This window comes from Oscarella lobularis, chromosome 20 (assembly GCF_947507565.1).
Source record: "Oscarella lobularis chromosome 20, ooOscLobu1.1, whole genome shotgun sequence".
Classification (NCBI taxonomy): Eukaryota; Metazoa; Porifera; class Homoscleromorpha; order Homosclerophorida; family Oscarellidae; genus Oscarella; species Oscarella lobularis.
In genome coordinates this window covers 1,843,165-1,868,670 of record NC_089194.1, presented here as the reverse complement: position 1 = coordinate 1,868,670, position 25,506 = coordinate 1,843,165, and the positions used below count along the sequence as shown (strand labels likewise).

The following is a 25,506-nucleotide window of genomic DNA, read 5'->3' as shown; positions in this document are numbered from 1 at the left end:
TATGTGAGTATCTCCATGCTGAATTCATTTCTATCGATCACATACAACGCTTTCTACAAAAAAATTATAACAAATAATGTCTAAATAATCCATTCTTTGACTGTTTCCACTTCTCTCTGGTCTCTCTCGTAATCGAGCGCTTCTCCAGCAAGACGAGCCCCAATTTCAAACGAAGAAAGACGATCAGCAGTCAAAAGCGAAGGTTCTTCGTGTTTCTAATTAAAAGAGAACTAGAAATGTCCCAACCCCCTATTTTTCACAAACATACCTTGAAAATTGAGTCACTTAGCCTTTTGATTCTTCTACCAATAGATGGAGATTTTCGAATTTTCTTTCCCTTCAAACTGGCAGACCTCCGCCTGTATATTATCAATTCGATAAATAATACTATAGGTGAATAACTAACGTTTTCCTTTTAGGTGTGCACAAAGGACTTCCTTTGCTAAGAGAGTCTCCCACAGGAAGAGAAACAATTGATTGGACAGCTGGAGATTGAGGAGTCGCTACAAGTCCAACACCTCAGATACAAAACATTTAAAAAAGTTCCGAAATTTTAATTAATTAATTAATTTACTGCTTGGTGGAGGAGTAGAAGGGGCCTTTGAAAACGCAGGACGAATTTTATTGGGGTTAATTGTGTTAGCAAGAATGGCTTGCCTATGGGGATTTATTAGATTAATTTCTAGATTTTTCAACTGTACCTTTTGCTTGATGACATCAAGGCTACGTCATCATGAGGAGCCTTGCGTTTCCCTGGCGATTTTCTGACCAATCGCGGCGTACTTCTCACAGTCACATGCCCAACTAAATATCCATACAATTCCTTAGAAATTTGAATTAAAAGTAAACGTACTTTCTATGGGTGGAATTTGAAAATCCAATTCATCAGCTGACTCCTGCTTCGTTTCTTCTTCTTCTCCTCCTTCATTCTCCTTCTTAGCCACAAATCTCTCATGCATCTCCATAGCAGTAGGCAAAGTCTTCTTCCGAGCCAACAACGTCTTTCTATTTGAACCAGTAGTCAATCCAGTCAACTTAGTAATAAAGCCTAGAGAAAGAAACATGAGTAGATACACTTACATAGATTAGTAGTTAGTACTTCTATCTATCTATACTCTTACATATCTATTTTAATTAGATAGATAGATGTACACTTAGTAGTTACTACTTCTATCTATATATCTGTTTTATTTACCTGATAGTGAAGAACTTCTTCTCTTCTTTCTTTTCTTCTTTGCACCAAGTTGTTCCAGATCACCACTCCCTCCTTCTGCTGCATGACGATCCGTTGATCCAGAAGCTGCTCCTCCATCCACAACATCCCCTTCCTTCATATCTCCACTTGAAAAGGGCACCAAATTAATCTTCTTCACTTTCTCCTCCACTCCACAAGGAACAATCCCAATGAGCTCCGCCTTCAAAATCATCAATTCCACAACGCGAGTATAAGCAAACAATTGACGTTTCGTCGGCAAAGTCGATCTCGATCCCGAACGCGTAAAATTCGGCGTCAAAACCGTCGCCAAATTCTCCGCCGTCATTTTATTGACGTCACAACGATCCGCCACCGATTTAATAAATCCCATAATATATTGAAGCACGTGACGATGCTCGACGGGCAAGAGAAGACAGAGAAGGAGTACGGCTTCCGTGTACGTGACGTCATCGAAAGTTCCACTTTCCCGGATGTCCCACGCTTGTTCGAAACTCGCGAGTAGGCGTGACGTCAATAGGGGTTCGGGTAGTTCGCGAAAGAAACGCTTTAGAATGTTCGCCATGTCGTGCGCATGCGCATCGGGCGTTGGAAGACCTTGATTCAAATCGGAGACGAGTTTTCGTTGGCGTACGATCGATCCGCTCACGCGAAAGAGACCTTCGACGTCGGTGTGACCGTTCAGATGCGTTACGGCATCGTAAACGAGTCTGGGAGACTTTTGAATGAATTTTGTTTGGGTTTACGGCTATCGTAACTATACCGTGGCACTTTTGCTTCGCCTTGGACGATATGCACTTTGCGTTTCCAGCTATTCGACTGAAGGGGTACGCCGAGTTGCGTTTTCGGTTTCTTGTCCTATAAAATGAGGCTCGTTCGAATGCGAGAAGACGCCGGTTTGGCGATTTTACGTCGAGACGAATAGCGATCGGCGTGCTGAGCTTGCGCGGAAGCTTGATTCCGATTTCCTTGAGTCGCTCGGTGACGGCGAGACGAACGGCGTCCCTTTCGATCGTTTTAGACGCGTACAGCATCGTCGATTCGATGGAGAGGAGCTTTGAAACTATCCGACGATCGCGATTGGTCGACGAAACCACGTGAGCGCAGTCGAAGACATTCCCGGAGGAGGACGATAACGCGCGCTAATTTGTATTTCTTTCCTACCATTCTAGATCTTCTGGACGTATAGGGTCCTTCAAAGGCACGACCGATTTTTTGTGAACGTCGCGCGGCAGGGCTTTTCTCATGTCATAAGCATCTTCAGTATTTGTTCCCGAGTAATAATCAAGAACTCGTCTGTAAACGATGTAGCCCAATTTTTCGTACATATTGACGGCGCGTTTGTTCGACACTCTCACAAACAGATCAACAAAAAATACATCTTTTCTAAAAAATTCGATATTAATTAATTAATTAATTTTGAAAAATGTGCTCGCTTACTTTTCGGACACCTCTTCGAGTAAATTCATCAGTTTTCCGGCCAATCCAAGTCTCCTGTACTCGGGGGTGATACTAATGGCAGTCACGTGACCGTGCCACAGTTCTCTGGCTACAGACCCTTCGGCTTTTCCGAGGACTAATAAGATTACGCTAATAAACGAATTATTGCGAAATATAAAAAAAATGTCGGTTACTGTATCCCATGATTTTTCCCGAAGGAGATTCGGCGACGAAGCAAAATTCGGGCCATCGAGCGAGATATTGCAGATAAAAACTCACGGCGTACTATGCAACTGTAGATATACAGAGAGAAAGAGATACTTCGGCTGTCACGTGACATTACCGTTTCGGTGAGTGGGTCCAAATTTCTACACGTCAGTTGTTGAACATGTGTTCCAATCGACTTTATTACTTACGTTGCATTGAATCGAAAGAGATCGTCGCAGGTGAACTCTCTTAGAATTGACATCGTGGGGATCGTTTCTACAATTCTAACGTGCGCTAGAGAAAACAGTTTCGGCGGACGCCGTAACCAGGTCGTATTTTCTCACGGAATGAGCGATTTTGACGACGATCGAGATATTGACGTCGAAAACGACGACGATGTATATAGCAAGAAAAGCGAATTATTCGAGTGGGGCCCCCTAAGTCGTTTTCGCAGAATTTCGACAAGAGACGTCATCACAACGCACTGGAACGACGTCGAAGAGATCACATCAAAGACAGTTTCACGAGTCTAAGAGACGCAGTTCCTTCGATGGCCGGCGAAAAGGTAAAAAACGTCGAAAATTAGACTTGAGCGCATGCGCGAATAACGAGGACGAATTCGAAAGGCATCGAGAGCTCAAGTATTGAATAAGGCGACCGATTACATCGAATTACTACGAAAGAAAACGGAAGACCACGAAGTAGAAATAAAAATTAAAGATATAATAATTCTATAGATTATTTCATTAGCGAGATATTGACGAATTAAAGAGACAAAACGATCAATTGCAACAGCAAAGTAACGTCGAAAAAAATAATTTTAATTTAATTTAATTTTTAATTAGTCAGCACTTTGGAACGAACGCGCGTGGGCGGGGTTGATCAGGGAGGAATGGCTACATTGAGCGGAATCATTCCTCCGGTCGTCCAATCAGAAACCGTCGAACCAGAACCCAAAAGACCACGAGATAATTAAAAAAAACGAAAGAACGCGTTATGTAGAAATTTTTCATTTGTTTGCGCAACATTGTGACAAATTAAAGAATTTGATCACTACGTTCATATCAACAAAACGAGACAAAAGAAAAAAATGAGAGGGGGAGGGGGAGGGGAATATTTATTCTAGTGTTCCGAGCATTTGAAGCTGATTCAAAACTTTCATTTGACTCGTTTCGCGAATTTCCCCGGCCAAGAACATTTCATCAACAACAGCATATACCTCAATTAATTAATTAATTAATTAATTAACTAATTTCTTATATCTAGACTACCTTATAGAAATTGAAGACGAGATCGAGTTCACAAACGTTGTGAAAATATTCGTTCAATACCTTCGTATTAATCAGTACTATTATTATTAATTAATTAATTATTATTAATTTTGTACCTCTACAAAGTTATGTATGGCTTCGAGATAGGCTAAATTGTTGTCGTCGACGTCGCAGCATATGCAGAAATAAAGTCCCGCGTATCTTCGATAAACGATTTTGAAGTTGCGGAACTAAAATCGAGGTTGGTTCCTCAAAGGGGGCCCCGCTACGAAATTTCGTGTTTACCTCGACGAAATTCGTGTGTTTTGCATCGCGCACGGTGACGACTGCGTGCACTTCTTCGATCAGCTTTTGTTTTTCGTCGTCTTCGAATGCCATGAACCATTTGGCGAGACGCGTCTTTCCGGCGCGATTTTGTATCAGGATGAATCGAATCTAGACAAAAGGTATCGATTGCGACGATAAAATCGAGCAATAACGGCGAGAATAACCATGTTTTCTTCGGGTATAGTACGCAGTCTGCTCAGCAGTTTGCGCAATTTTGCGCATTCGATTCCCGTAGGAAGGTGTTATTCGATCTCTCCATCTCTCTGATTTGGGCGTCGTACATTTCCCCAAGTCTTCTCCTACATCGAAAGGTGTCAAGCCAATCAGAAAAGATTCCCAAGACTTGCCACGCAGCAATTTCCTGTAGGCGGGGAGTTACCCAAGTGATCTCACAGTTCCCCAAAAATCCCCCCGAACAAGCTGCAACGTTTTATAGGTTCAAGGCAACCAGAAATTCAACATCTTACTATGAACTTTTCCTTTACTGATCTTGCCCAATCGACGGACAACTTCAACGACTTGCCTATTTCAAAAGGTGGAAAAAAACTAGGTGAAGGAGGTTTCGGTCCCGTCTTTAAAGGCATCCTTCGTTTCACCGAAGTTGCAATCAAACGTCTAAACAATACAAAAGAAAAAACCAAGTATAAAACAAAAGAACAATTCGTTACTGAAATTGAAGTTCTCGCGCAATTTCGTCATCCCAATCTAATTTGCCTCATGGGTTATTCAGTCGATGGAAACGATCCGTGTCTCGTTTATGAATTTATGGAAAATGGAACGTTGGAAGACAAGTTAGATCCACGCGAGCGCGCTAAATTAGAATGGTCGTCCCGTATGAGCATAATGCGCGATTCGGCGCGCGGTATATCCTATCTACACACGGCGGACCCACAAAAACCATTTATACATCGCGATATAAAGAGTGCAAATATTCTTCTTGATTTGGCGATGCGCGCTAAGGTGGGAGACTTTGGCTTGGCGCGCTCGCTCTCGGAAACGGGAAGAAGTCTTAAAACGCAAAACGTCATGGGTACGTCCGGCTATTTAGCACCGGAATATTTACGCGGCGAAATTACGCCGAAATTAGACGTTTTCAGTTTTGGTGTTATTATGCTGGAAGTTTTGACCGGTTTGGCGCCGCACGATCCGCGTCGAAAAGAAAAGAAAGATCTCATAACTTATCTCGAATCGAAGTTTGAAAATCCGAAAAGTTTACTACGTTACGTGGACCGTCTTCTCGGGGAAAGATATCCGAAGGCTCAGGCACAAGAATTTGCTTGCATCGCTGCAAAATGCGTTGAGCATCGCTCGACAAAACGCTGCAGCATGACAGACGTTTATAGGGGCTTAGAAAAGCTACCACTCGTCGGAACGGAGGAGGAAAGAATAGGGCAAAAAATGGGGCGAATTGTAGAGAGAATGAAACGAGATGGGGAGGAGTTTTCTAAGCAAGAAACGCTCGGGTTTTCGGAAACTCCCAACTTGGTAATTCCCCGCGGTGGGCACGTTTTTACGGACAGTAGTGGGCAGGATACGTCGCCGCACGATTTTAACGTTTACGTCCATAAAAATTAAAAATAAAACGAGCGCTACTGCAATTTTGCACCGCGTCTTTGTTTGGGTTTTTTTACCTTTTTCGACGGCTTACTTTGATTTTCGTTTTCCGATTGTGCAAGCGTAAGAATCTCCTTTTCCATCTCCAGCCGGTTTAGCTACGTAGAAGATGAAAAGCGGCTTCATCCTATCTATTTCATCACTACCTCAATTTCCAGACTATTTCTCTGTGCTAATAGTTCCTCTTTTAGTTTCTGCTGTCCCATATGATGGGCCACTTCTGCCTCAGAAAACAGATCCTCTACGTTTTCCAAAGTTCGGCTTAGGGACTCTACAAACGCGTCCTCCTCGTCTTCATCCACGTAGATATTCATTAGGTCTTCTTTATCAGACAGATAGCACATTTCGGAGGCAGACATCTAATATACAGTATATTTATTATAAGTGTTCCTAATCCTGCAGGGGTCCTATACTAAATTCTCTTTCTGATCAAGGAATTTGATTCTATACTACTGTAGCCTACTGTCCCTATACCACAAGTGGTTTCTATAGAAACATGTAAGCATTACTTTATCCTCTTTGCTTTCTGCGCATCTCTGAACACTTGATGCCTCCTTTTTAGTCTCTAAGTATAGGGAGGTTATGTTATTGAAAAACCCGTGACGGACCAACCTTCGTATACACTTCCTAGCGTCATAAGAAGGAGAAGAGCAAGTCCTACTGTGCCCGCCACTAAGCTGACTCCATTAACGAGAAGAAAAGTCCACTGCTTCAAGTTGGACTCGCCCATTCTCTCCCCACCCGGAACAGCACGTGATTGCAAATGAGATCACGCGGATCTTTATGTATGCAATGCATTAGACAATAGAACAACTACGTAGCCGTTGCCTCAATTAGCTAATTAGCGAAACGTAATTCGTGCAAAACGACGAGGAAGCAAGTTTAATTAAAGCCCAATGTAGCCCCACTTACTTGTCCATTGACGCATATATGGAACTCTATCTAAGCAAGAACTGGACGAAATGCTGCAAGAAATAAACGAATCACATGCCTAACGTGCGTTATAGACTGACAAAAAAAGCGAACATTCAAATTGCGTTTGGAGGAATCCATCTTGATTTAGAAGTCTCACAATTGGCTCAATATTTCGTTTGACAAACTGCACGTGAGACCCTTGCCATCTGGCTCAACATTCAAGGCTGTGACAACCCCATCATCAATCACCATTGAATAGCTGATTAGTACGAAATTATTAAATTTTAATTATTAACAAAATGTGTCTATTCTACCGTTTTGAACGCACGTTTCCCAAAAAAGCCGCCAAATCCAGATCCATTCCAATTTTCTAATCCAAAACGAATCAAAACCAGAAAAAACTTTTCAAAAAATTCTCACTTTTGTAAATTCGCCAGTAGTGTCAGCAAGCATACGAACCTAAACCCAAACCCATTTTTAATTAATAACATGGTTGTCAAAAAAATTCGTATTTTTTAGACTTTTCCTCCCGCTTTTTGATTTTCGCCCCAAGCTGCCATAACAAACGGATCATTGACGGAAATGCAAGCAATCACTTCAACGCCCTTTGCCTTAGACAGCCAAACTTATCAAATTGATCAATAAACGTTGCCTAGATACTTTGATTTTATCGAAATCTTGGACGTAGCCTGGTAGGTGAGTCTAAAAAAAGATTTTTCGACGATTTTTAGGCTAGAGTCTCGCGACGACTCACTTTCGAGCATCCCGGTGTGAATGCACCTGGAACTGCAAAGAGGATGCCTTTTTTGCCCGAAAACAATTCGGCTAAGTTGACTTTAGTGGCTGGGGTGTCTTCGAAGACGTTTATTGAAGGAAGTCGGTCTCCTATCTGAATTAGGAGCCTAGTTTGAACTCTGTCTCTACGGAAATGTGCTCTTGTTTACGTTTATTGCCATTCTGAGTGCTGAGCTGAGGAAGAACGTTCGTTTCGTGACAAAACGAGAACAAAGCATCGAGTGGTCGCGTGCGCTAAACACGCCCTGACCAATTCTGGCCAATCGTCGAGCGCTCGACGATCCCGTATACGTTTGAACGAAAAACAATGAGCGAAGCAACGGAATCATTCGATTCGGCGACGATTTCTACGATGAAGCGCCCTCAGCTTCAGAAACTGTGCAAACGTCTAAAAATAAAAGCCAACGGCAAAGTACGCGTCTTCTTCGAACCGTTATCGTTTCAAAACTTGGTCGTTAGAACGAAGAAATGAAGCAGAAACTTATCGAATACTATGGAGTGCCAAAATCGACTCCGAAATCGCCGAAAAAATCGGTTTTACCTGCTCGAAGGCAAACGTTCAGCGTTTCTCCTAAAAAAGATCGTGGAGTGGTCAAAACAAAAGGCAAATTGATCGATTTTCTCTAATTTTAAGTAAACATCTTTCGTAGTGTCTAAAATTCCTCGCTTTACTGGCATTCACGAGCGAAATTTTCAACGAATGGAATCCATTGAAGATTACGCAAAACGAAAGGAAGAAAGACGTCAAAAAATGATGAATTTCACTCCAAAAATAAAACCAAAAAGCGCTGAAATGAAATCTCCAAAATTTAATTGGAAAACTCCTCTAAGTATTCCCGTACGTCTTGATTAGAATAAAATCTATGTATTGATTTTTAGAATCTCCCTTTGCTTTTGGATCTACAACAAAGCCTAAAATTGCTTTTGATTTGAAAGCGAGCCTTTCTCGCCCATTGTCTTATAAGCCATACAAAGGAAAAATAGTCAGAGAAGATCCAAAGGAGAGAAAGATTGATATCAAGTAAGGACACTTGGAAAATAAATAAATAAAAATGTTTGTTAATAATAAATAATTCTCGTAGAAATAAAACGCGGAAGCAGAAGGCAATGGATCAGAAAACGAAAAGAGAAAAGATGATTCAAGGAAGACGAGAACTTGCCTATTAATATTAATTTTCCGTGTTTGTTGTGACGTCCTTTCTAATAAATGTGTTAGTACCTTATTGATCATTGATTGTATTAATATAAATTTTCCGTGTCTGTCGTGACGTCAATTCCAATAAATGTATCAGTAAATTGAATTCATTATTATTTTTAATTTTCCGCATTGGTCATGGCGTCAATTTCAATAAGTGCCTTATCAATTATTGATCGTCTCCCACTAATCCGGGGGAGGGAAACTTCGTGCCGGAGGATCGTCATGGGCGCAGCGGAATCGTCCAAGAAGCTTCGCGATAACGTGCAACGCGTTGCGGAAAACGATCGCACGTACGTCGAGGTGAACTGCGAAAATTCGAGCGCGGGAGATCGGGGGGCGGTGGCCCTCGCCGAGGCGCTGCGAACGAATACGAGAGCGCGCATTCTCAAACTCGGCGGTTGCGATATCAGCCACGTGGGTGCTCAAGCTATCGTTGATTCGCTAAGCAATCCGTTAAAAAAGAGTCGACTGAGACGATTGGAATTCGTAAGGCGAAACCACACCCCATTCATTGCATTGACACGCCCAAGAGCTAACGTTGTAGTCCACTGCAAGCGTTCCGCATCAAAGGGGAAATCCGCTAGGTAATGCGGGAGCTATTTGTCTGGCCCAGGTTTGGTGGAAGAGTTTCTTAAATTTTTATACTATTTTTGGAGATTTTAGATTTTGAAGAATAAAACTACTATCACGCTTCAACACTTGGTCGTCAATAAGTGCGGAATTAGCGACGAGGGAGCGACTGCTTTGGCTGAAGCTTTGCAGGCAAACACTAGACTTCTAACATTAGAACTAGGGTGAGAACCCAACTGCGCTCTCGCTGTACATTCACCTATTATTTCAAGAGAGAACTGCATATCGGATAAGGGAGCTGAATCTCTTGGAAGATGCCTCTCAAATAATTCTACTCTTATCGGTTTATCTCTGTGGCATAACCGAATTTTCGCTGAAGGAGCTGAAGCGCTAGCAAAAGGGCTCAAAGAAAATTCGACCATCGAGTGGCTGGGAGTAAAGTTGGAGAATTTTATAAGAAATCTCTAATTTACGTCTTTCAGCTTGGGTGTAACCATATTGGCGATATTGGAGCAAGTGCTATTGCTGAGGCTTTGCTTTCCAACGCCGACGAGTCTCACTTGAGGTGGCTGGCTCTGGGAGGAAATGGAATTTCCGATCGAGCCGTCAACTCTCTCGCAGAGATGTTGCAAGGAAAAACGGAAACAGAGGAAGACGTAGAAGCTAAAGTCTGCAAGTTGGAGTCGTTGGGACTCGGAGGAAATGCCATAAGCGATGTCGGAGCAAAAAAGATCGCTCAGGCTTTGAGGAAAAATACGAGTATAAAGAGACGCTTTGAGTATGCGTATATAGAAATAACGGAGCTCTTTATTAGCGCTAAAGTCGCTTGGTCTGGCTGATAACCGTATTGGAGACGAAGGAGCCGTCATTTTGGCGAGCTCCCTGCTAGAAAGCGAGACACTGGAAAAGCTCATTGTGTCTGGAAATGAAATTCGTAACGATGGAGCTTCGCAATTAGCTGCAGCTCTCGCGAAAAATCAATCCCTTCGAAGTCTTTTCATAGCAGAAGTAAGTTTTGAGTGCACGACTTACTGTACGCAGAAAAATCAATGCCAAATAGAATGACTTCACTGACGAAGCCGGAAAGAGATTTGTCGAGGTTCTAGCCAAGCATAATTCAACGTTGAGAAAGCTCGACGTCCACAATTCAGCTATGACTGAAGAAGGAATGCAGGAAGTGGGTCTAACGAACGAGTACCTTTGTAGCCATGCTTAGCTCTTTCTTTCCTAATTCCCAGTTGGTTAATTCTTTGCAAGACACTGGTCTGACTAGTCTTGGGGGAGAAATTACGAAGAAACGTGCAAAGGCAGATCGCAATGACGTCCTGAGAAAATCGAAATCAGGCAATATTATGCCTATTACCGCACGACAAGAGGACGAACTACCGACGAAAGCTGGATCGGTATGGCAAAGCCAACTACTTAAAAATTTTTTTCAGTTATTTTTAGACCGTTTTTCGTTCCCCCACGTCAAGCTGGGGTCAGTCTGCTAGAGCAATGGACTCTCTGCCTTCCTCCGAAACAAAGTCACAACCACCGTTCTAAGGAATAAAAAATTTAATTTGGTTGTGTTAGGGAAGCTGCTGTGGCTGCTGTCGAAGCCTTCCAAGCAGCTGGCCAGCAAAAATTGAAGAAACTGGACGACGATGATACGATGGAGAGGAGAAAACGAGCTGTGAGAAAAGCAGCTGATAAGTTTCTCGGTCTTCGCTTGCTTGCGCAACAGGACGATGAAATGGCAATATTTGAAAAAGACGGTATGTTCAAAAGTTCGTCATCAGAAGATTAGACATGGTTCGTGCGTTTAGAAATGGAAACTTCGTTTATACAGGAGACTCCATCTCCATACAAGGAGTTTGATGATATTTCTGTATATAGCTAAATGTAGAAATGGAAAATTTTGACGACTTTCTCCTTAGGGGAGTATATCAAGTTCTTCCAGCTTGTCTCATCTTACAAAGGAGAGACCCAAGCAAAAGAGAAAGCGAAAACCGTCGCTTAGAAGTCGTTCTGTATCTCAAAGCAGTACGGACACAATTCCCGAGGAGAATGAAGCAGAGGATGATGTTCATGAGACGGACACAAAGAAAACACCGCCCAAAAAGGATCACACTGAAACGCTCAAACAAAGATACGAAAGACTGAAAAACGGAGAATCACTCGAGGAAGAATTTCGTCAAATAATTGCCAAAGACGAAAACCACGCTCACGATTTCAGAACAGCGACGTAAGAAAATAAAGAAAAAAATCATTTAGGACTTGACGTCGTTCCTCCTACAGGCTTCCGGAAAATAAATTTAAAAATCACGAAGGGCTAACGTGCTTGCCTCCGGAGCACAGCCGAGTAAAACTGACTCTAATTGACGGTGCTCAGGGATCTGATTACATCAACGCAAGGTAGACTAAAAGCCCGTCCAAATCAATTGATTTATCAATAATTTCAGTCACGTGAAAATTCCTAATTGTCCAACGAAGTTTATCGTCGCTCAGTCCCCGTTGGAAGACACCTATCAAGACTTTTGGAGGTGACAGTATATAAAAAATCGTTTTCAACTAAAATTGACGTATTTGTAGAATGATATGGGAGAACAACGTCAGAATCATCGTAATGCTAACAAAGACGATTGAAAACGGAGAAATCAAATGCGAAGAGTAAGACGAAAAGAGCTCGGAAAAATAAAAATAATATATCTGCGTTTAGATACTGGCCTGATTCTAGTGGAGATGGAGATGAGTATGGGCTAGCAGCTCAGTCATACTCTAGAGGAAAACCGGCGCGATGGGTCCCGGGTGGACTCAAAGTCGTCAGTTCGCCGTTGAGAAACGAAATCGTTGCGGGAGTCAAAGCACGCGACTTCGTTCTCGAGGAATCGCGAAGCGCCGAATCACGATCCGTCACACTGTATCAATACGCAGAATGGCCGGATCACGGCGTTCCAAAATCGGTTTTAAACGTCGCCGATTTCGCAACGCTCATTCGAAATAATTACAAGAAAGTTAGCAAGGATCAGGTGAGAATTAATATCAACTAAATTAACTTTTGGAAATTCGATTTTTTAGCCGGTTTTGGTGCACGGATTTTTGGGAACGGGTCGATGTGGATCGTTTTGCTGTATTCTTGGAGCTTTGGAATTATTAGAAAATGACGATCATGATGACGTCAAAAATGGAGAGGAATTTTTTGTGGATTCTCTTCTGACTTTGATGAGAAATCAACGGCCTTGCTTGGTCGAAACGAGCAGTCAATTCGACTTTATTCATCGCGTGCTTCACGCAATTTTATTCCCGGAAGCAGCACCGGTTGAAATTCAAGAGAAGGAGAGTGGCAGTGGCGAGAAAAAGAAAAGTAGGCGGAGGTCTTGGTTTGGAGGCGGGGCGTCAGATAAAAAGAAAAAATTTTCGCTTTTTGGACGAAAAACGTCGACTACGACGTCAAAAAAGGAAGTTTCGGTGGAAAAAGAAAAGCCGAAAAGGAACGTTATGTTGGACGACGGATTGTATTAGAGGGGGGCCCCTCCCCGGATCGTTGTACTATACAGGCTTACCGTAGAGTTAGAAATAGGTCATAGATCCTCTTAGCACTTCATTTGAACTTTGGAAGTAAAAAAACACGGGGTTAGAAGCTCGTACTCGACGTTACGTTGCTTGTTGCAGACCAAGAAGCAGTGTTACGCTATAAAAATCACCTATGATTGGTCCGCTAGTGCAGGAATGGCCTCGGAGGACTCTTTTGAGGGGAGATTTTAGTCGACACGTGGCACGGTTCTACGGGAACTATAAACACCCGTATTCGCTCTTACTATCTTTGTTGCTTAGAAACGAACCTTGCCTCTAAAAACTGCAGTGCATAAAATTTAACTTAGCTTAAAAACGTATAAATTTCTAAACGTCTGAACCGTCGAAGGGCTCGTGTAAGTGCCTGAGGACGTAATCAATTGTTTCCTGTCGAATTGTTTCCATTTTTCTCTTCATCTGAGTTAATTCTTCCTCGCACACTTCCAGCTTTTTTGTTACTGTAGTCAATTGCATTCTGAGTCGAGTGTTTTCCGTTAGAGTTTTCACGTGATCTTCCTCCAATTTAGTGAGTCGTTCCTTGCTAGGAGAATCTGGCCCGTTATTCATATAGCCTGGATTTGACATCACGTCGATTGAAGCTGGCAGAGAACGATTTCTCCCAGCCTTGCGTTTTTTCAAAGTTAGAGGCGAATCAACTAAATAAAAAACGTAGCCTGATTATTGGATAAATAACTTGATTATGTTACGTTTCTCTCTTCTACATTCAACAACAACTAGATCTTTGCAATGCTTGTGGCAATTGATTCCACATCCTTTGCACTTGAAGCCCTGCTTCAGAAGGCCCCACAACTGCAAAGCCAAAAGACTCTCTACCTAGTGAGATATGATAAACTGTTTTTTTCATACCAGGCCGTCACAATGATAGCAGTAAGTGCGGGAAAAGAATGTAGCCTCTTGGAACGTGTGATTAAAACTTTCGCGGAGTAGGGGAAGGTTAGCCCGATAGAAGTAGTCTCTCATTTCAGTTCGACTGATTACACCGTCACTAAACGAATAAACTCATAATTGATCAACTACCTGGACTATAAAGTATTACTTATTGGCGTCCAAAACGGCAAAGGCATCAATAAAGGGAAAATGGGTTGATAATTCAGTAAATTCTTCAATAGATATGCAGCCGTTTTTATCGGTGTCGTAAGCCCGAAAAACAGCCTAAAGAAAATCCTTATACTTCAGCTAAACATGTCTAGGACAGACGTACATCAACCATCAGGGTTATGTGTCTCTTCAGAACGGCCTCATTGACATTGCGTTCAACTCCTGACGCCCAATCACTGAACAAGCTATCCTCGGTTTCCATCAGCTAAAAAAATCAATAGTGTAAGTTTAAAATTAAAATTAAAATTTAAACGCAAGACCGTATCTATAGAAGCTGTCTTTGTTGGTCGTGCTTCTCGCATCAGAGAAAGTTCGTAGAGCTCTTCCTCGGAAAATCGGGGTTGCAAAGAAACCTACAAATTCAAAATGAAATCTAACTATTTATGGCGCTCAACTACGTTACCCTGAGAATGTCAAGAAGTTCAGGTTGGCCAAGAAACTTTGGATTATTCCATTGATACGAGTGGATGTCTTCAAAGTATTGATAGAGCTGGGTGAGCTTTCTCACGTTAATAAACCCATTTTCATCTTTGTCTTTTAGTGCTGCATGCGTTGCTACGAGGTCTTTGAGGACAATACCACTATAGTCACAAATAAGAAGGATACATATACACACTCAATGAACTTACATGACAGGAAAAGCAAATTTGTAGCGAGGAATAGCAGCTATATATTTTCTGTATTGTGAATAATTTCCGTCACTGCTAACATCCGCCTGAAGGCTCTTCAACGCCTGAAATTATCATATTTAATACAATTACTAAAGGAGACTAGTTAGAAACCTTTTTATCATTTTTGGATAATTCCTGAAAAGTCAATTTGAGCCGGGCAATAGACGAACTGCTCAGCGATCCAACAACGGCAACCAAAGTATTAAAATTATCAAGCGATTTCAAATGCTAAAAAGCGGATTGAATTAAAAATTTATAGGAAAGAGCGAGTCACCTGTGCAACAGCTATAAAATGCGATATGGATTTCGCCCGTTCGTAAGGCGTCCTTTCGCTCAGAATCCGCGCCTGAATCCATCGCGAAATTCCATTGAAACGCGAAACGGCGTCTTGAAGTGTAGGACAGTTGAGCGGCTTCGCGTGTTTTCCATACAAAGCCCATTCCTCGAACTAAAGAAATCACCCTCACACGTCACGGTGACGTCAGATAGCGCGCGAAAAGGATGTACAGTACCGGTATGAGTTTGAATAGCTCGAAATCGATGAGAGTCAATTGCTCGGCTAAATCCTCGACGCCGATATTATCGAACGCAAACGACGTTCGTCCTCTCGATCGTCCAACGCGACCGCCGCCCGGACTCCCAGGCGGCTGAAGGAAAGAGCTCGTCGAACTGAGACTCGATCGATTAGAGGAAATTCGCACTCTAAAATAGACCGAGTGATTATGATGAGAGGATGTGAACGCGAGGAAATGACGAGCACCTTCCTTCTTTGAGGATGTCGTCCGCTTTCATGGTTTCTTGAAGATGTTCGGCCGCTTTGCGCGCGGCCAAGTCGAATTCGAAATGCTCGGGAAACTCTTCGATCCAATACCTAAAAACGGGGGTCCACAATGTGTCGATACGGAAGTCGGTTTATTTTTCTTTGTACTGTAGCGATGCTGCGATGCTTGCGCGTTTCGCTTTGATTCGCTTCAGATCTATTGTCTCCTCGTCGCCCACGTCGTGATACCTGGGTTAATTGACGTCTTGGCGGCCCGTTCAGGCGTCAGACTGCCCCGTTTCTTACTGCTTTGTGAAGATGGAAACGAGAGTTTCGGTCGATACGTACCACTTGTGCATTAGAAAGAGAACGCGGTGGAGTTTCACCGAAGGAGAGCGCAATCCGCCGCGATCTAGACAAAGGTTAATCAAGAGAAAGTGACCGGACGACCGTTTGCAATTGAACCGAAATACGGCTCATATTACTCACCAAATAGTTTCGTTACGACCGAGACGAGTTTCTCGAAGGTGGCGCCCGTTTTGATTTCGTTCTCCTCTTCGAGAACGAGGAGTTCCGTGCTTGCCATTGGGGAGTGGTCGTCGGTCAGGACAGGAATGAGGCGCCTCGCGTCACATGGTACGGGCAACGCCTACACGGGAAGACGTGGGTAGAATTGAATTAGAAATGGAAATCGATTCTTTTCGCGGCTTCGCCTGCTACAAGTCCAAAAGTCGTTCGCTCTTCTGAAAAGATGCCTATGACGCCAATAAAGTTCAAAGTGAAAAATTATTCAAAATATTTTTTTCCTCTCTGACACCAGCCAACAGAAATGCCAATCACCTAGACCCAGACACGACCACAAAAGAGTCTCCTCTCTGGGTCTCTCGACAATTAAGCATCTCATTGATTCAATTAGAAGCCAAGCGAATGGGCCCCCTTAGGGCGTGACGGGAGAGATCCCGAGCGTTGTTTTCATCAGTAGTTTTCATAACGCCTCGCTTGTGTTGGCACAGATGTCGTCGCCACCCGTCAGCGTCGCTGCGATGGCCCTTCTCGTCACTATCATTTCCACGAGCCTCATCCGCACGGCATCTTCATTGGCCTCTTGCGACGAATGCGATCCCGGACTCGAAATGAGTGGGACAAACGTGGGATTTAGTTGCTCGGGAAAGAATCTGAAGACCATTCCGCACGAATGCTTTCCCCGCAACATCACCTCATTGTAAGTCGCGACGGCGCGGCGCGTAGACAGGAGTGTGGGAAGGCTCGCCCCCTTTTGCCCCCCGCGCGTAACGTCGTTTTTGGAAAAGACGCGGAAGTGTTCAGCGTCGAATGCACTTCCTTTCTAGCTGACAAGAGCGTCTGTCCCTCAATTGATTGACAGCTGTAGCCGGCTTCGCGGTTGCCCGACCGCCGCCCTCGCTTCGTAGTCACTGACCCCAGTCGAAATCCCACGTACTACTGCCGCGCTTTCCTTCCACTGAGATGCTTTCTTTAGAGAGATTGTTAGGAGAGAATTTAAGGGCGTGTCTCACGTGCTCGCCATGTTTTCTCTTAGGCATCTGACCAATAATGCTATCGAAGAATTGGTTGGCCAACCGTTTCAGCGTTATCCTGATTTGACAGAAATGTTAGAGAGCAAGGGTCTAATCATCTTTTGAAACTGCGAAGCTGTTTTTTTTTTTCAGAAAATTGGGTCACAATCAAATATCAAAATGGGAAGAAACGGTTTTTCAGAATCTCTCTGAACTTGTCCATCTGTAAGAAATTCCGCAAGACAGTGATCTAATTTAACTTATGTTGTGTAGAGATCTGGAAAACAATTTGATATCGAATATCAAAAAGGAGCATTTTATTGGCCTCACTTCTCTAACAGTTTTGTACTATTGGGGGGAATTTAGTTATTGCTAATGGCTGATTGTTGTCTTTTAAGAAATCTGGCCTCTAATGACATTGAAGAGGTGGATGATTTTACGTTTGTAGAAATGTGTCGACTAACCAGTTTGTAAGAAGAATAGATGAAATGCTCAGCATTGGAAAAAATAGATTTTGATTTTTGTTTGTAGGCGGTTGAATGAAAATCGTAATTTGAAGACAATTCATCCAAGAGCATTTGCAGGACTTTGGACGCTTCACGAAGTGTAAATTTTGTATAGAAATGGAAGTAGCATAGAGTGACATCTTTTTCTTTAGATACTTGAGCGACACAAACATAGAATCTTTTCCCTATGAAGATATCAGTAGCAGTATTCGACGCATATTCGTGAAAAATGTCCGAAAATTGACGCAGTTTCCTACCGATAAAGACCTTCAAAGAATACGTCTCATGCGTCTGACCTATCCGGCTCACTGCTGCAAGTTCATAGGCAAACACTGGCATCCAGAAAGTGCGACTCCTCTAACGACGATGCACCCCAGTACCACTCCAGACGGCGTTGCTCATGTTATCGATAAACCTCCTTTTCGTGAAAAAAGAGCCACTGAAGATGAACTTGTTTTGCTGCAACGAAGCGGAAATGCTCAAAGAGAGTGCAGAAGACCGGATCCAACGGCTCTGGCAGACATTGCAAACAATATCACTTGCACTCCGGGACCTGACGTATTCAACTCGTGTGACAACGTCATGGGATGGTGGCCACTGCGAATTTTCGTATGGATAATTATACTGGTGAACGTCATTGGAAACTTTACAGTAATTGCGACAATTATCGTTGCCTATGAACGCTTCACGGCCGTCCGACTTCTCCTCATCAATATGGCCTTTGCAGACTTATGGATGGGGGTCTATCTCATCACGATTAGCATAGTGGATGCCTCGACGTATGGTACATATGCTAATCACGCGCCATCGTGGAAGACAGGCGGCGGATGTCAATTTGCGGGATTCATTTCCGTCTTCAGTTCGGAGCTTTCCCTCTACATGCTAACGTCGATTACAATAGAGCGACTCTATCGGCTTCAGAACGCCTTGTACTTCAAAAAGATGCGCATGAAACAGGCAATCGCTATCGTCACTATTGGATGGATATTTGCCATTGTCATGGCAATGTTACCACTCGTCGGAGTCAACGACTACACGGTCAGCGCAATTTGTTTACCTTTTGACGTCAGAGACACAGGAGGAAAAGCCTACGCCACAATCCTTCTTGTACTGAATTTGATTGCCTTCTTTATTATCCTCACCGTGTACTCGTACCTCTTCTGCAGCCTAACGGGCGGAAAATTTCACAGGCAAAACCGCGACGTGTCCGTATTTAAAAAGATGTCTTTACTCGTTGCTGTGGATTTTTTCTGCTGGTTTCCAATCATCATTCTCGGTCTTCTGGCCACCTATCAAGGCCTATCCATCTCCCTCGGCGCAGCAAAGGTGATTATGGTCTTCATCTATCCTCTCAACGCGTGTGCTAATCCCTTTCTCTACGTCATATTCACAATACAATTCCGCCGTGATTTCTTCGAATTTTGGTACAGGAAATTTGGACTATTCGAAAAGCAGTATCGCAATACGCTCGAGAACTTAACGCCGGCATCGCCAAGGCACAATACTCGTAATCGGCGCGGCACCGAATTGACAGGACTGCCCATGAGCGGATCTCAACGCCCCTCACAAACGTCTGACACGATGTCAATGGGAAGGCCAAGCAGCCCAAGAAACGGAATCGTGCAAACGGGGGACGACGGAAGGAAAGTGAGCGCGAATAGCAACACGGAAGTGACCACGGTAAGCAATGGAATGGTGGGAGGTGAAAATAGCGTTACCATGGAAGCGACAAATCAATTGGGAATATTGGCGGAAGAAGGACAAGAGGAAGATCTTGACGTGTCATGGCTGAGTCAAAGTGCCACAGTTTAGAGGAGATAGGATTACTACTACTAATAGATAATATTCTAGTTCACTAATTAATTGAGGATGGATCTGTAGCTGATTATCCTTTTTTCTCCTGTTGATATTTACTGCTACCAGTCAGCTTCTCCACTGGCTTTGTGGAATATATAGTCTTTTCCCTCCAGATTCATGATTCCGTCTTTGAGTTGAAATTTCCAGCGATTGCGCATGCGTCCCACCTTGAGGAGGCGGTACCCAGGCGATATTAATTAATTAATTAATTTTAATTTAATTAATTAATTAAAATTCTTACTCTTTCAAATTGGCAGACGACGACGTTTTCCGTGTCGAATTCTTCTTCTGAATCGACGTCATCTCCTGAACCGAGTGGTTCTCCTTCCTACGAACATCTCCTTGACGTATCGATCTTAATTTCTTGATCGAATTAACCTCTACGTTATCTTCTCCGCTTTCTTTTCCCGCCCCTTCGTCGTTTTCGCGATCCTCGTCGTTTTCTTCGTCTTCCGATGACGATGTAGATGAATCTTCGGTAGCTCCGTCCAGTTGCGGCACTTTTTTCGCCTTTTCTGGCCGCGATCCGTCCAATTGGGGCGTTTTCGCCTTGGAAGGGGCCCCGAATCCGGGAAACTGCGAAGCGAGCACGCTTTCCTAACCGCGAAGACATTCCAACGTAACGCACGCCCGCAACAACGAAAAATTACCGTAGCAACAGGCAATTCGACTCTTTGTCCTTGCACAGTCAGCTGCGCATGAGCGGAAGCCACCTGAGAATCAAATTCAAATAGGAATCAATGAATGAAAGAAAATGTTTTTACGCGAGGCGGCGCGCTAGCGTGAGGATAGACGTTACGGCCTATGGGAGCCGCTCCTGCTTCCCAGTTGTGCACGGAACCCGTCTGATGCACTTTCGCTGTCCAAAGCTGTAAACATCTCGTGACGTCAGGCGTGACGTCAAGGCAAAAGATGTACTCTACCTGTTTCAGCTCTTGGAGCACTTGCTCGTCGACTCCTTCGTTGAGAAACTTTTCCCTGACCTTTTCTACGACGTCTTTTATGACTTCGTTGTAGACGCCGGCCTGGAGAGTTAGTTCGACGTACGATCCTCAAAGGGGGAGCCACTAGAATTTACCACGTTCGTGCGACTCGCCATCGCTGCTAGACGCCTAAACCCGACTCGTTTCTGCCGTCGACGCTCTCCTTTTATAGTCGACGAGGAGCGATCCCTTATATACTGGTCCCTAGTCTCCGATCAGCCAATGGGAGGCGAAGAGCACCGTGACGTCACGATAGCGTTAACCAATTAATGACGCCTGCACACCTGCACTGCGCATGCGACTGTGTAGACACATTACACAGTGGCCGTACTTGCAAAACGAAAGAGACGAACGCAAGAGTAACAAAGAGATCGATTCGAATATCGCCTCCAGTCTTTTCTCGAAGCACTCGATTCAAAAAAATCGCTTCGATAAGGTACGAATAAGGAAACGCACCGCTCGCGCTTCGTAAAGTTCCTTCATCTTTATTCCGTCAGTTGACATATATCGTCGCTACCCTTAGGCATGTCCGAAACGAATCGAGTCAGTTCGGAAGACGAAGAGACGCCCCGAGGCGAAACGACAACGATCTCATCTTGGAACGAACGAAATGGAGACGAAAATCCAAGCAGCGAATTGGAAAAGAAAATCGACGACGATAACGATAACGACGACGATTTCACTCCGCCGCCGCCGCCTCCGAAAGGTATCAAATGTTGCAACTTTTGTTTACTACTCCTCCAGCGCCCGTATGTGCGGTTACTCACAGAAGGAAAAGTCTCTCGCATAATTCAAGAAATAATCGATACGGAGCGATCGTACGTCGCCGATTTGACGACTATTATCGAGGTAATTACATGTATTGGCTTCGTCTAACGAGAAAACGAGCGTATACGCCGAATTAGGGCTATCAAACGCCGAGTCTCGATCGAGACGTCTTTCGTGATCGCGACGATGATTTTATGGCGATTTTCAGCAATATAAATGAAATCTGCGAATTTCACGAGTATATTAATTAATCAATTAATTAATCTGCTTTTATGTAATTGAATTACTAGTGTTCTTTTGGTCGCGTTGGAGCAAGCGCAAGGAGATCCCGCTAGAATTGGAAAATCTTTTATTGAAAATGTAAGCATAAAAATTAAACTAACGCGCACTAATAATTTTTATTAGGAAGGAGGATTTCGTCAATACACGCTCTATTGTACAAATTATCCAAGAGCTGTTGCAATTCTCACTGACTATGGCCAGAATAAAAATCCAATTTTTAATTTTCTCAAAGTAAGTAAAGCACTGAATTTTTTAATTATGAATAAAGTTCTGTTTTTTTTTTCTTCTAAGGAACGTCAACAGCACTTGGGACATCTTCTACCTTTGGGCTCATATCTTCTCAAGCCTGTGCAGAGAATTCTCAAATATCGACTTCTCTTGTTAGATTTGGTCAAAAGTACGGATCGAAATTTGCGAGGATATGACACTTTGCAGGTAAACTTCTCCCTCTTTCTCTCTCTCGCACGCACATCAAGGTTAGCTGTGTTACGTCATGTAGCAAGCTCTGCTCACAATGACGTCAGTTGCTGAGCACATTAACGAAATGAAAAAACGCGATGAAGCGACTGTCCGAGTGCAGGAAATTCAAAGTCTGTTGACTGACTGGAAGGTATTGTATCTACATCACAAAGAATATCTATCCTCTACTGTAGCAATACTAGGGAGATGATTTATCACTAAGTGGATCTCTACTTATGGAAGTACGGTTATTATAGATTATATATGTTTATTTTTTAATTCAAAATCTTAGGCGGTTTTAAAAGTTCCCGGTGCACGTGACCCAAGATGGGTTTTTCTGTTTCAAAAACGAATTCTTATTACAAAGAAACGCGAAGACGGTCACTTTAGCTACAAGAGTCATTACGATGTAGGTTCGCTCATTGAATTTAATTAATTAATAAGGAAAATTTAGATGACTGATATGGTTCTCACTGAGTTTGTTGCTAATCAGCCTCTATTCTTTCAAATCTCACAATTCGGCAATTTAAAAAATAACGTTGTATTTCAATGCTCGTCGTTGGAAAATAAGCAGAAATGGGTTGTCGAATTGCGGCGTCTCGTGCTCGATAGTTTGCCCAATTTGCCCGTCAAAGCGCGAGAAATGGTCTTGGGAATTTCACCGGGAAAAGGCGCGTGATTCCCCCACCTAGAGTACTATCACTTCTATAGCATTTAATTAATTAATTTCAGATGTGGGGATGTTACCGTATCACCACACCCTTACTCCTATTCCAGACGAACAGCCAAAATCAATTGAGAAAGGCACGAGTTGATTCTGTACTCAATTTAATATGGAGACATGTCTTGCTTTTATTACAGGGAAAGCCGCGACTTTTGGAAGAAGGAAGCAACCCGCTTCGCTTGTCACTCTCAGTCGAAAGGAGAAAACAGTAAGAAACCCATAGAAAATTATTGATATTGCATTTATTTATTTATTTATTTATTCTATAGCTTTCGCTTTCGAAAAAGGTTTGCTACGTTTAGGGATTTCGCTTTGATTTCATTTATTTGTTTTCTTGCTGTGCAGAATATGACTATTGACACGGCTACACCAGTCGCATCTCTTCGTCCTCCGACTCCAACCAGAGGCAAACCAAGGGCCCAATCTCTCTTTGATTTTAGCGAGGAGACGACGCAATGGGTAGTCGAAAATCGCGACAAACCCAAGGACGATCCATCGGACGACGAAACGTCTCTACGTCATCGTAGAAATCGTCACGTAAGCAAAGAAGATTTAGAAAAGTTGCGAAAATCGCGTGCCATGGAGAGATACCGAAGCCGGAAGGAGTCGTCAGCGGAGCGCGAAATACCAACGGCGGAAAAAAATACGAAAAATGAAACGCCGCCGTTGATTCGTCGTAGTAGTCGTACCGTTTCGCGACTAGATAGGCGTCCCATTCGTCGTCCGAGTCGTTCCAAGGAAATTCCGATTAATAGCAATAAGGCGGCGACGTTTTCCGCGTCGCCGCTCCAGCGAAAAAAGTCCGTTCATTCGCCGATTATTAAGAGGCGAAATTCCATGGCTAGGCAGTCTATTCGACGCAAGAAAACGATGGAGTCTTTTAGCTCGAAATCCGGTGAAGCGTATGTGAATGCAAAGGGGAAAATGGCGGCGAGGGGGAGTCGTACTTCGGTCTATAGCCTCGCGGGAGATCTTGCGGGGGAACTGATAGGAAAACGAGAGCAATCGCCGCTGATTAGATCAACCTGGGACGATGAAGAAACGTCGGATCAAGATTCCGGATGGGATATTCTTATCGTTGATGCGATATTTCGAAAGTATTCGATATCGGTGAAGAGTGAAGGCGAAGAGACGGTAAGAACGGAAGAGCTTTGGAAGGAGGAGGCGTCCTTCCTGGAGGAAATCAAAGAAATCAGAGATACGGGGAAGAAAATTAGTCAAGAAGAGCAAAAGGAAGGCGGAAAAGAAGACGAGGCTCAACCGGAAAAAGACACGGAGAAAGAAACGGTAGTGAATCAAGAAGAAGTGAGAGAAGAAGACGAAAAAGTCAGTCAAAAAGACACGGAAAAAGAAACGGTAGTAGACGAAGCTCTACTGGAGAAAGTTGATCAAAACGATGAGGAGAAAGGCGGAGAAAACGGCGAGGCTCCGCTGGAAAAAGATGAGGAAAAAGAGACGGTTTTCTATCAAAAAGAAGTCGTAGAAAACGAAGAGGCTTTGCTGTCCGTTCCAGCCAATGAAAACGAAGAGGAAGAGACGAAATCAAATCGATCCGCTGAATGGGAAGAAGAGAATGACGACGTCGAGACGGTGGTAGCGGAGAAACACGAAGAAGATCGAATTGTGTCGATGTGGCTAGACAATTTTGACTATAGAAGCCAACGAATTACGCCGGAGCGATCGCCCGAAAAAACGCCGCCCATAGCGGAAGAGAAGGAAGAAAACGACGACGAAAAAGAGGAAAAAGAGGAGTCGATTCCCGTTAGAGAAGCCACAGAGGATCCGCTCGAAACTGAAACTAAAATTGCCGATGATGAAGAGATGTCTATGACCTGCCCTGAAGAAAAGGAATCTCTTCCTACGACACCTCAGCTTGAGCAGCAAGAACCTGACAATAGAGATCCTTCTCCTTCTCCTTCTCCTCCTCCTCAAACTTCAGCTGCGTGCGACGTGGGTCAACTCCTGGCAAGTTTCGATTTGCCGGAACTGGAAGAACAGCGAGCGGACGTGAGCGCGACGCCGCAAAGCGACTCAGGGGCAATGAGAGAACGAACACTGTCGCTAGACCAGGCACTTCGATTAGAAAAGGACGAGAGTAAGAAAGAAAGCAATTTGCGAGAAACTTCGGAAGTGAAATCGCCGCCGCCGCCGCCGTCGGCAGCGACGACAACGACGCCAAGTGGACGTGGAATCGTAAAGTTGATGGCTCGAAGTTATTCGAAAATGGTGAACAAATTGCGCAGTAGCAAAGAAACGCCGGCTGAACAAAAGGAAATCAGTAGCCGCGAATTGAGTCCTCTTAAAGAAGAGACTCAGGCGGCTTCTGGCGTCGTCACGCCCCTCATGCCGGGGGCTCCAGGCTCGGGGAGATTGAGAAGGAGAATCAAAAGCGAGGCGAGTCTTGAATTTGAAGGAGAATTTTCACAGTTATCCGCCGAGAGGCGGCAGAGTGACTACGCTTTGGGATCCGTTGACTGGGAAAGCGACACGGAAAGCGTAAGCAGTGAAGCGAGCAGTCAGGCGAGTTGTCACTTGCACGAAGGAGAGGAGAGCGGCGATTCGAAGAAAAAGAAGAAAAAACGACGCGGAACTATTAGTCGTCCAGCTAAGGGTTGGGTTAAAAGAATTGCGGCTAAATTTGGGTCGGGTAGTCAGTAAGCCAATTTTTTGTGGAGTTTTTTGTTAGCATTTTCTAAATATTTTTTTAGCTGTGATAATTCATAATTGATATCTCGTA

At 43.7% G+C, this 25,506-nt stretch overlaps 13 protein-coding genes across 15 annotated transcripts; 6 read left to right on the top strand and 7 right to left on the bottom strand.

Annotated features, from left to right (window-relative positions):
- Positions 1–2,336, bottom strand: LOC136199045 (rho GTPase-activating protein 11A-like). Its single transcript, XM_065989145.1, has 9 exons — positions 2,125–2,336; positions 1,977–2,071; positions 1,196–1,923; positions 854–1,048; positions 702–804; positions 575–657; positions 407–518; positions 269–359; positions 1–215 (listed from the first exon to the last, which is right to left on the bottom strand). The coding sequence occupies exons 1-9, from the start codon at positions 2,245–2,247 to the stop codon at positions 81–83; spliced, it is 1,665 nt and encodes a 554-aa protein (XP_065845217.1). The 5' UTR covers positions 2,248–2,336; the 3' UTR covers positions 1–80.
- Positions 2,337–2,346: 10 nt separating this feature from the next.
- On the bottom strand, positions 2,347–3,143 carry LOC136199056 (N-alpha-acetyltransferase 20-like). The gene is made up of 5 exons (XM_065989159.1): positions 3,070–3,143; positions 2,997–3,021; positions 2,848–2,938; positions 2,654–2,789; positions 2,347–2,599 (listed from the first exon to the last, which is right to left on the bottom strand). Exons 1-5 carry the CDS (start codon positions 3,120–3,122, stop codon positions 2,374–2,376), a joined length of 531 nt encoding a protein of 176 aa, XP_065845231.1. The 5' UTR covers positions 3,123–3,143; the 3' UTR covers positions 2,347–2,373.
- A 12-nt stretch (positions 3,144–3,155) lies between these two features.
- Positions 3,156–3,916, top strand: LOC136198994 (protein max-like). The gene is made up of 5 exons (XM_065989079.1): positions 3,156–3,258; positions 3,315–3,425; positions 3,487–3,561; positions 3,611–3,659; positions 3,706–3,916. The coding sequence occupies exons 1-5, from the start codon at positions 3,208–3,210 to the stop codon at positions 3,834–3,836; spliced, it is 417 nt and encodes a 138-aa protein (XP_065845151.1). The 5' UTR covers positions 3,156–3,207; the 3' UTR covers positions 3,837–3,916.
- LOC136198993 (AP-2 complex subunit sigma) lies at positions 3,855–5,243 on the bottom strand. Its single transcript, XM_065989077.1, has 6 exons — positions 4,926–5,243; positions 4,623–4,878; positions 4,417–4,566; positions 4,248–4,361; positions 4,132–4,191; positions 3,855–4,079 (listed from the first exon to the last, which is right to left on the bottom strand). The coding sequence occupies exons 2-6, from the start codon at positions 4,623–4,625 to the stop codon at positions 3,978–3,980; spliced, it is 429 nt and encodes a 142-aa protein (XP_065845149.1). The 5' UTR covers positions 4,626–4,878; positions 4,926–5,243; the 3' UTR covers positions 3,855–3,977.
- On the top strand, positions 4,686–6,056 carry LOC136198979 (interleukin-1 receptor-associated kinase 4-like). 2 transcript variants are annotated; one of them, XM_065989061.1, is made up of 2 exons: positions 4,686–4,841; positions 4,895–6,056. In XM_065989061.1, exon 2 carries the CDS (start codon positions 4,927–4,929, stop codon positions 6,031–6,033), a length of 1,107 nt encoding a protein of 368 aa, XP_065845133.1. In that variant the 5' UTR covers positions 4,686–4,841; positions 4,895–4,926; the 3' UTR covers positions 6,034–6,056. The 2 variants fall into 2 exon arrangements, with proteins under 2 accessions (XP_065845133.1, XP_065845134.1); XM_065989062.1 differs by having other exon boundaries at positions 4,696–4,821.
- LOC136198991 (uncharacterized) lies at positions 5,986–7,029 on the bottom strand. Its single transcript, XM_065989075.1, has 5 exons — positions 6,985–7,029; positions 6,685–6,851; positions 6,582–6,637; positions 6,219–6,431; positions 5,986–6,170 (listed from the first exon to the last, which is right to left on the bottom strand). The coding sequence occupies exons 2-5, from the start codon at positions 6,800–6,802 to the stop codon at positions 6,048–6,050; spliced, it is 510 nt and encodes a 169-aa protein (XP_065845147.1). The 5' UTR covers positions 6,803–6,851; positions 6,985–7,029; the 3' UTR covers positions 5,986–6,047.
- Positions 7,030–7,035: 6 nt separating this feature from the next.
- LOC136198989 (peroxiredoxin-5, mitochondrial-like) lies at positions 7,036–8,021 on the bottom strand. Its single transcript, XM_065989074.1, has 7 exons — positions 7,932–8,021; positions 7,742–7,876; positions 7,648–7,689; positions 7,509–7,598; positions 7,408–7,446; positions 7,302–7,357; positions 7,036–7,246 (listed from the first exon to the last, which is right to left on the bottom strand). Exons 1-7 carry the CDS (start codon positions 7,998–8,000, stop codon positions 7,141–7,143), a joined length of 537 nt encoding a protein of 178 aa, XP_065845146.1. The 5' UTR covers positions 8,001–8,021; the 3' UTR covers positions 7,036–7,140.
- Positions 8,022–8,072: 51 nt separating this feature from the next.
- On the top strand, positions 8,073–9,073 carry LOC136198986 (nucleolar and spindle-associated protein 1-like). Its single transcript, XM_065989071.1, has 5 exons — positions 8,073–8,194; positions 8,242–8,386; positions 8,433–8,612; positions 8,662–8,803; positions 8,865–9,073. Exons 1-5 carry the CDS (start codon positions 8,090–8,092, stop codon positions 8,947–8,949), a joined length of 657 nt encoding a protein of 218 aa, XP_065845143.1. The 5' UTR covers positions 8,073–8,089; the 3' UTR covers positions 8,950–9,073.
- Positions 9,074–9,183: 110 nt separating this feature from the next.
- Positions 9,184–13,179, top strand: LOC136198961 (uncharacterized). Its single transcript, XM_065989037.1, has 17 exons — positions 9,184–9,466; positions 9,525–9,593; positions 9,644–9,774; positions 9,823–9,985; positions 10,033–10,309; positions 10,365–10,558; positions 10,611–10,727; positions 10,789–10,953; positions 11,000–11,076; positions 11,126–11,307; positions 11,359–11,420; positions 11,470–11,777; positions 11,831–11,947; positions 11,995–12,075; positions 12,125–12,202; positions 12,252–12,561; positions 12,611–13,179. The coding sequence occupies exons 1-17, from the start codon at positions 9,203–9,205 to the stop codon at positions 13,052–13,054; spliced, it is 3,039 nt and encodes a 1,012-aa protein (XP_065845109.1). The 5' UTR covers positions 9,184–9,202; the 3' UTR covers positions 13,055–13,179.
- A 160-nt stretch (positions 13,180–13,339) lies between these two features.
- On the bottom strand, positions 13,340–16,560 carry LOC136198969 (RAS guanyl-releasing protein 2-B-like). Its single transcript, XM_065989048.1, has 15 exons — positions 16,145–16,560; positions 15,962–16,067; positions 15,824–15,904; positions 15,656–15,766; positions 15,408–15,597; positions 15,170–15,343; positions 15,007–15,123; positions 14,854–14,957; positions 14,628–14,805; positions 14,485–14,577; positions 14,328–14,429; positions 14,163–14,278; positions 13,973–14,111; positions 13,813–13,915; positions 13,340–13,761 (listed from the first exon to the last, which is right to left on the bottom strand). Exons 1-15 carry the CDS (start codon positions 16,239–16,241, stop codon positions 13,433–13,435), a joined length of 2,040 nt encoding a protein of 679 aa, XP_065845120.1. The 5' UTR covers positions 16,242–16,560; the 3' UTR covers positions 13,340–13,432.
- Positions 16,561–16,600: 40 nt separating this feature from the next.
- Positions 16,601–19,667, top strand: LOC136198965 (follicle-stimulating hormone receptor-like). The gene is made up of 7 exons (XM_065989044.1): positions 16,601–16,877; positions 17,214–17,285; positions 17,344–17,415; positions 17,464–17,535; positions 17,589–17,660; positions 17,722–17,796; positions 17,849–19,667. Exons 1-7 carry the CDS (start codon positions 16,669–16,671, stop codon positions 19,506–19,508), a joined length of 2,232 nt encoding a protein of 743 aa, XP_065845116.1. The 5' UTR covers positions 16,601–16,668; the 3' UTR covers positions 19,509–19,667.
- Positions 19,499–20,745, bottom strand: LOC136198985 (transcription initiation factor IIA subunit 1-like). The gene is made up of 7 exons (XM_065989070.1): positions 20,632–20,745; positions 20,477–20,578; positions 20,318–20,422; positions 20,204–20,266; positions 19,932–20,150; positions 19,795–19,881; positions 19,499–19,720 (listed from the first exon to the last, which is right to left on the bottom strand). The coding sequence occupies exons 1-7, from the start codon at positions 20,650–20,652 to the stop codon at positions 19,613–19,615; spliced, it is 705 nt and encodes a 234-aa protein (XP_065845142.1). The 5' UTR covers positions 20,653–20,745; the 3' UTR covers positions 19,499–19,612.
- An 86-nt stretch (positions 20,746–20,831) lies between these two features.
- Positions 20,832–25,506, top strand: LOC136198957 (uncharacterized). Of its 2 annotated transcripts, none has more exons than XM_065989032.1 (15): positions 20,832–20,972; positions 21,060–21,242; positions 21,306–21,385; positions 21,442–21,542; positions 21,595–21,664; positions 21,710–21,817; positions 21,878–22,021; positions 22,086–22,196; positions 22,249–22,287; positions 22,338–22,454; positions 22,500–22,716; positions 22,778–22,849; positions 22,907–22,977; positions 23,039–23,056; positions 23,115–25,506. In XM_065989032.1, the coding sequence occupies exons 2-15, from the start codon at positions 21,062–21,064 to the stop codon at positions 25,425–25,427; spliced, it is 3,642 nt and encodes a 1,213-aa protein (XP_065845104.1). In that variant the 5' UTR covers positions 20,832–20,972; positions 21,060–21,061; the 3' UTR covers positions 25,428–25,506. The 2 variants fall into 2 exon arrangements, with proteins under 2 accessions (XP_065845104.1, XP_065845105.1); XM_065989033.1 differs by having other exon boundaries at positions 20,833–20,972; positions 21,034–21,242.

Bases quoted from the DNA above. Each gene is read 5' to 3' on its own strand.
- LOC136198957 (XM_065989032.1), top strand. From the start codon at position 21,062: ATGTCCGAAACGAATCGAGTCAGTTCGGAAGACGAAGAGACGCCCCGA. The intron at 21,386-21,441 runs GTAATTACATGT...ACGCCGAATTAG, and splicing joins ATTTGACGACTATTATCGAG to GGCTATCAAACGCCGAGTCT. The intron at 22,197-22,248 runs GTATTGTATCTA...TAGCAATACTAG, and splicing joins GTCTGTTGACTGACTGGAAG to GGAGATGATTTATCACTAAG.
- LOC136199045 (XM_065989145.1), bottom strand. From the start codon at position 2,247: ATGCTGTACGCGTCTAAAACGATCGAAAGGGACGCCGTTCGTCTCGCC. The intron at 1,049-1,195 runs GTAAATAAAACA...TTCTTTCTCTAG, and splicing joins AAGAAGTTCTTCACTATCAG to GCTTTATTACTAAGTTGACT. The intron at 658-701 runs GTACAGTTGAAA...AAATCCCCATAG, and splicing joins TTGATGTCATCAAGCAAAAG to GCAAGCCATTCTTGCTAACA.
- LOC136198979 (XM_065989061.1), top strand. From the start codon at position 4,927: ATGAACTTTTCCTTTACTGATCTTGCCCAATCGACGGACAACTTCAAC.
- LOC136198994 (XM_065989079.1), top strand. From the start codon at position 3,208: ATGAGCGATTTTGACGACGATCGAGATATTGACGTCGAAAACGACGAC. The intron at 3,259-3,314 runs GTATATAGCAAG...TCGTTTTCGCAG, and splicing joins ACGTCGAAAACGACGACGAT to AATTTCGACAAGAGACGTCA. The intron at 3,660-3,705 runs GTAACGTCGAAA...ATTTTTAATTAG, and splicing joins CGATCAATTGCAACAGCAAA to TCAGCACTTTGGAACGAACG.
- LOC136198986 (XM_065989071.1), top strand. From the start codon at position 8,090: ATGAGCGAAGCAACGGAATCATTCGATTCGGCGACGATTTCTACGATG. The intron at 8,613-8,661 runs GTATTCCCGTAC...ATTGATTTTTAG, and splicing joins TAATTGGAAAACTCCTCTAA to AATCTCCCTTTGCTTTTGGA. The intron at 8,804-8,864 runs GTAAGGACACTT...TAATTCTCGTAG, and splicing joins GAGAGAAAGATTGATATCAA to AAATAAAACGCGGAAGCAGA.
- LOC136198969 (XM_065989048.1), bottom strand. From the start codon at position 16,241: ATGGCAAGCACGGAACTCCTCGTTCTCGAAGAGGAGAACGAAATCAAA. The intron at 15,905-15,961 runs GTAAGAAACGGG...CAATTAACCCAG, and splicing joins GTTTCCATCTTCACAAAGCA to GTATCACGACGTGGGCGACG. The intron at 14,112-14,162 runs GTAATACTTTAT...TTATTCGTTTAG, and splicing joins GCCGTTTTGGACGCCAATAA to TGACGGTGTAATCAGTCGAA.
- LOC136198989 (XM_065989074.1), bottom strand. From the start codon at position 8,000: ATGCTTTGTTCTCGTTTTGTCACGAAACGAACGTTCTTCCTCAGCTCA. The intron at 7,690-7,741 runs GTGAGTCGTCGC...ATCTTTTTTTAG, and splicing joins TCACACCGGGATGCTCGAAA to ACTCACCTACCAGGCTACGT. The intron at 7,599-7,647 runs GTATCTAGGCAA...TGGCTGTCTAAG, and splicing joins AAGATTTCGATAAAATCAAA to GCAAAGGGCGTTGAAGTGAT.
- LOC136198991 (XM_065989075.1), bottom strand. From the start codon at position 6,802: ATGGGCGAGTCCAACTTGAAGCAGTGGACTTTTCTTCTCGTTAATGGA. The intron at 6,638-6,684 runs GTTGGTCCGTCA...CCCTATACTTAG, and splicing joins GCTAGGAAGTGTATACGAAG to AGACTAAAAAGGAGGCATCA. The intron at 6,171-6,218 runs GTAGTGATGAAA...TCTTCTACGTAG, and splicing joins GAAATAGTCTGGAAATTGAG to CTAAACCGGCTGGAGATGGA.
- LOC136198965 (XM_065989044.1), top strand. From the start codon at position 16,669: ATGTCGTCGCCACCCGTCAGCGTCGCTGCGATGGCCCTTCTCGTCACT. The intron at 17,286-17,343 runs GTTAGAGAGCAA...TTTTTTTTTCAG, and splicing joins TATCCTGATTTGACAGAAAT to AAAATTGGGTCACAATCAAA. The intron at 17,797-17,848 runs GTAAATTTTGTA...CTTTTTCTTTAG, and splicing joins CTTTGGACGCTTCACGAAGT to ATACTTGAGCGACACAAACA.
- LOC136198985 (XM_065989070.1), bottom strand. From the start codon at position 20,652: ATGGCGAGTCGCACGAACGTG. The intron at 20,423-20,476 runs GTAGAGTACATC...AGATGTTTACAG, and splicing joins TGCTCCAAGAGCTGAAACAG to CTTTGGACAGCGAAAGTGCA. The intron at 19,882-19,931 runs GTTAATTCGATC...AGATGTTCGTAG, and splicing joins GCGGAGAAGATAACGTAGAG to GAAGGAGAACCACTCGGTTC.
- LOC136198961 (XM_065989037.1), top strand. From the start codon at position 9,203: ATGGGCGCAGCGGAATCGTCCAAGAAGCTTCGCGATAACGTGCAACGC. The intron at 10,954-10,999 runs GTATGGCAAAGC...AGTTATTTTTAG, and splicing joins TACCGACGAAAGCTGGATCG to ACCGTTTTTCGTTCCCCCAC. The intron at 11,308-11,358 runs GTATGTTCAAAA...TCGTGCGTTTAG, and splicing joins GGCAATATTTGAAAAAGACG to AAATGGAAACTTCGTTTATA.
- LOC136198993 (XM_065989077.1), bottom strand. The intron at 4,362-4,416 runs GTAAACACGAAA...CCTCGATTTTAG, and splicing joins AACACACGAATTTCGTCGAG to TTCCGCAACTTCAAAATCGT. The intron at 4,192-4,247 runs GTACAAAATTAA...ATTAATACGAAG, and splicing joins CCATACATAACTTTGTAGAG to GTATTGAACGAATATTTTCA.
- LOC136199056 (XM_065989159.1), bottom strand. From the start codon at position 3,122: ATGTCAATTCTAAGAGAGTTCACCTGCGACGATCTCTTTCGATTCAAT. The intron at 3,022-3,069 runs GTAAGTAATAAA...ACTGACGTGTAG, and splicing joins CTCTTTCGATTCAATGCAAC to AAATTTGGACCCACTCACCG. The intron at 2,790-2,847 runs GTAACCGACATT...TAATCTTATTAG, and splicing joins GGGAAAAATCATGGGATACA to TCCTCGGAAAAGCCGAAGGG.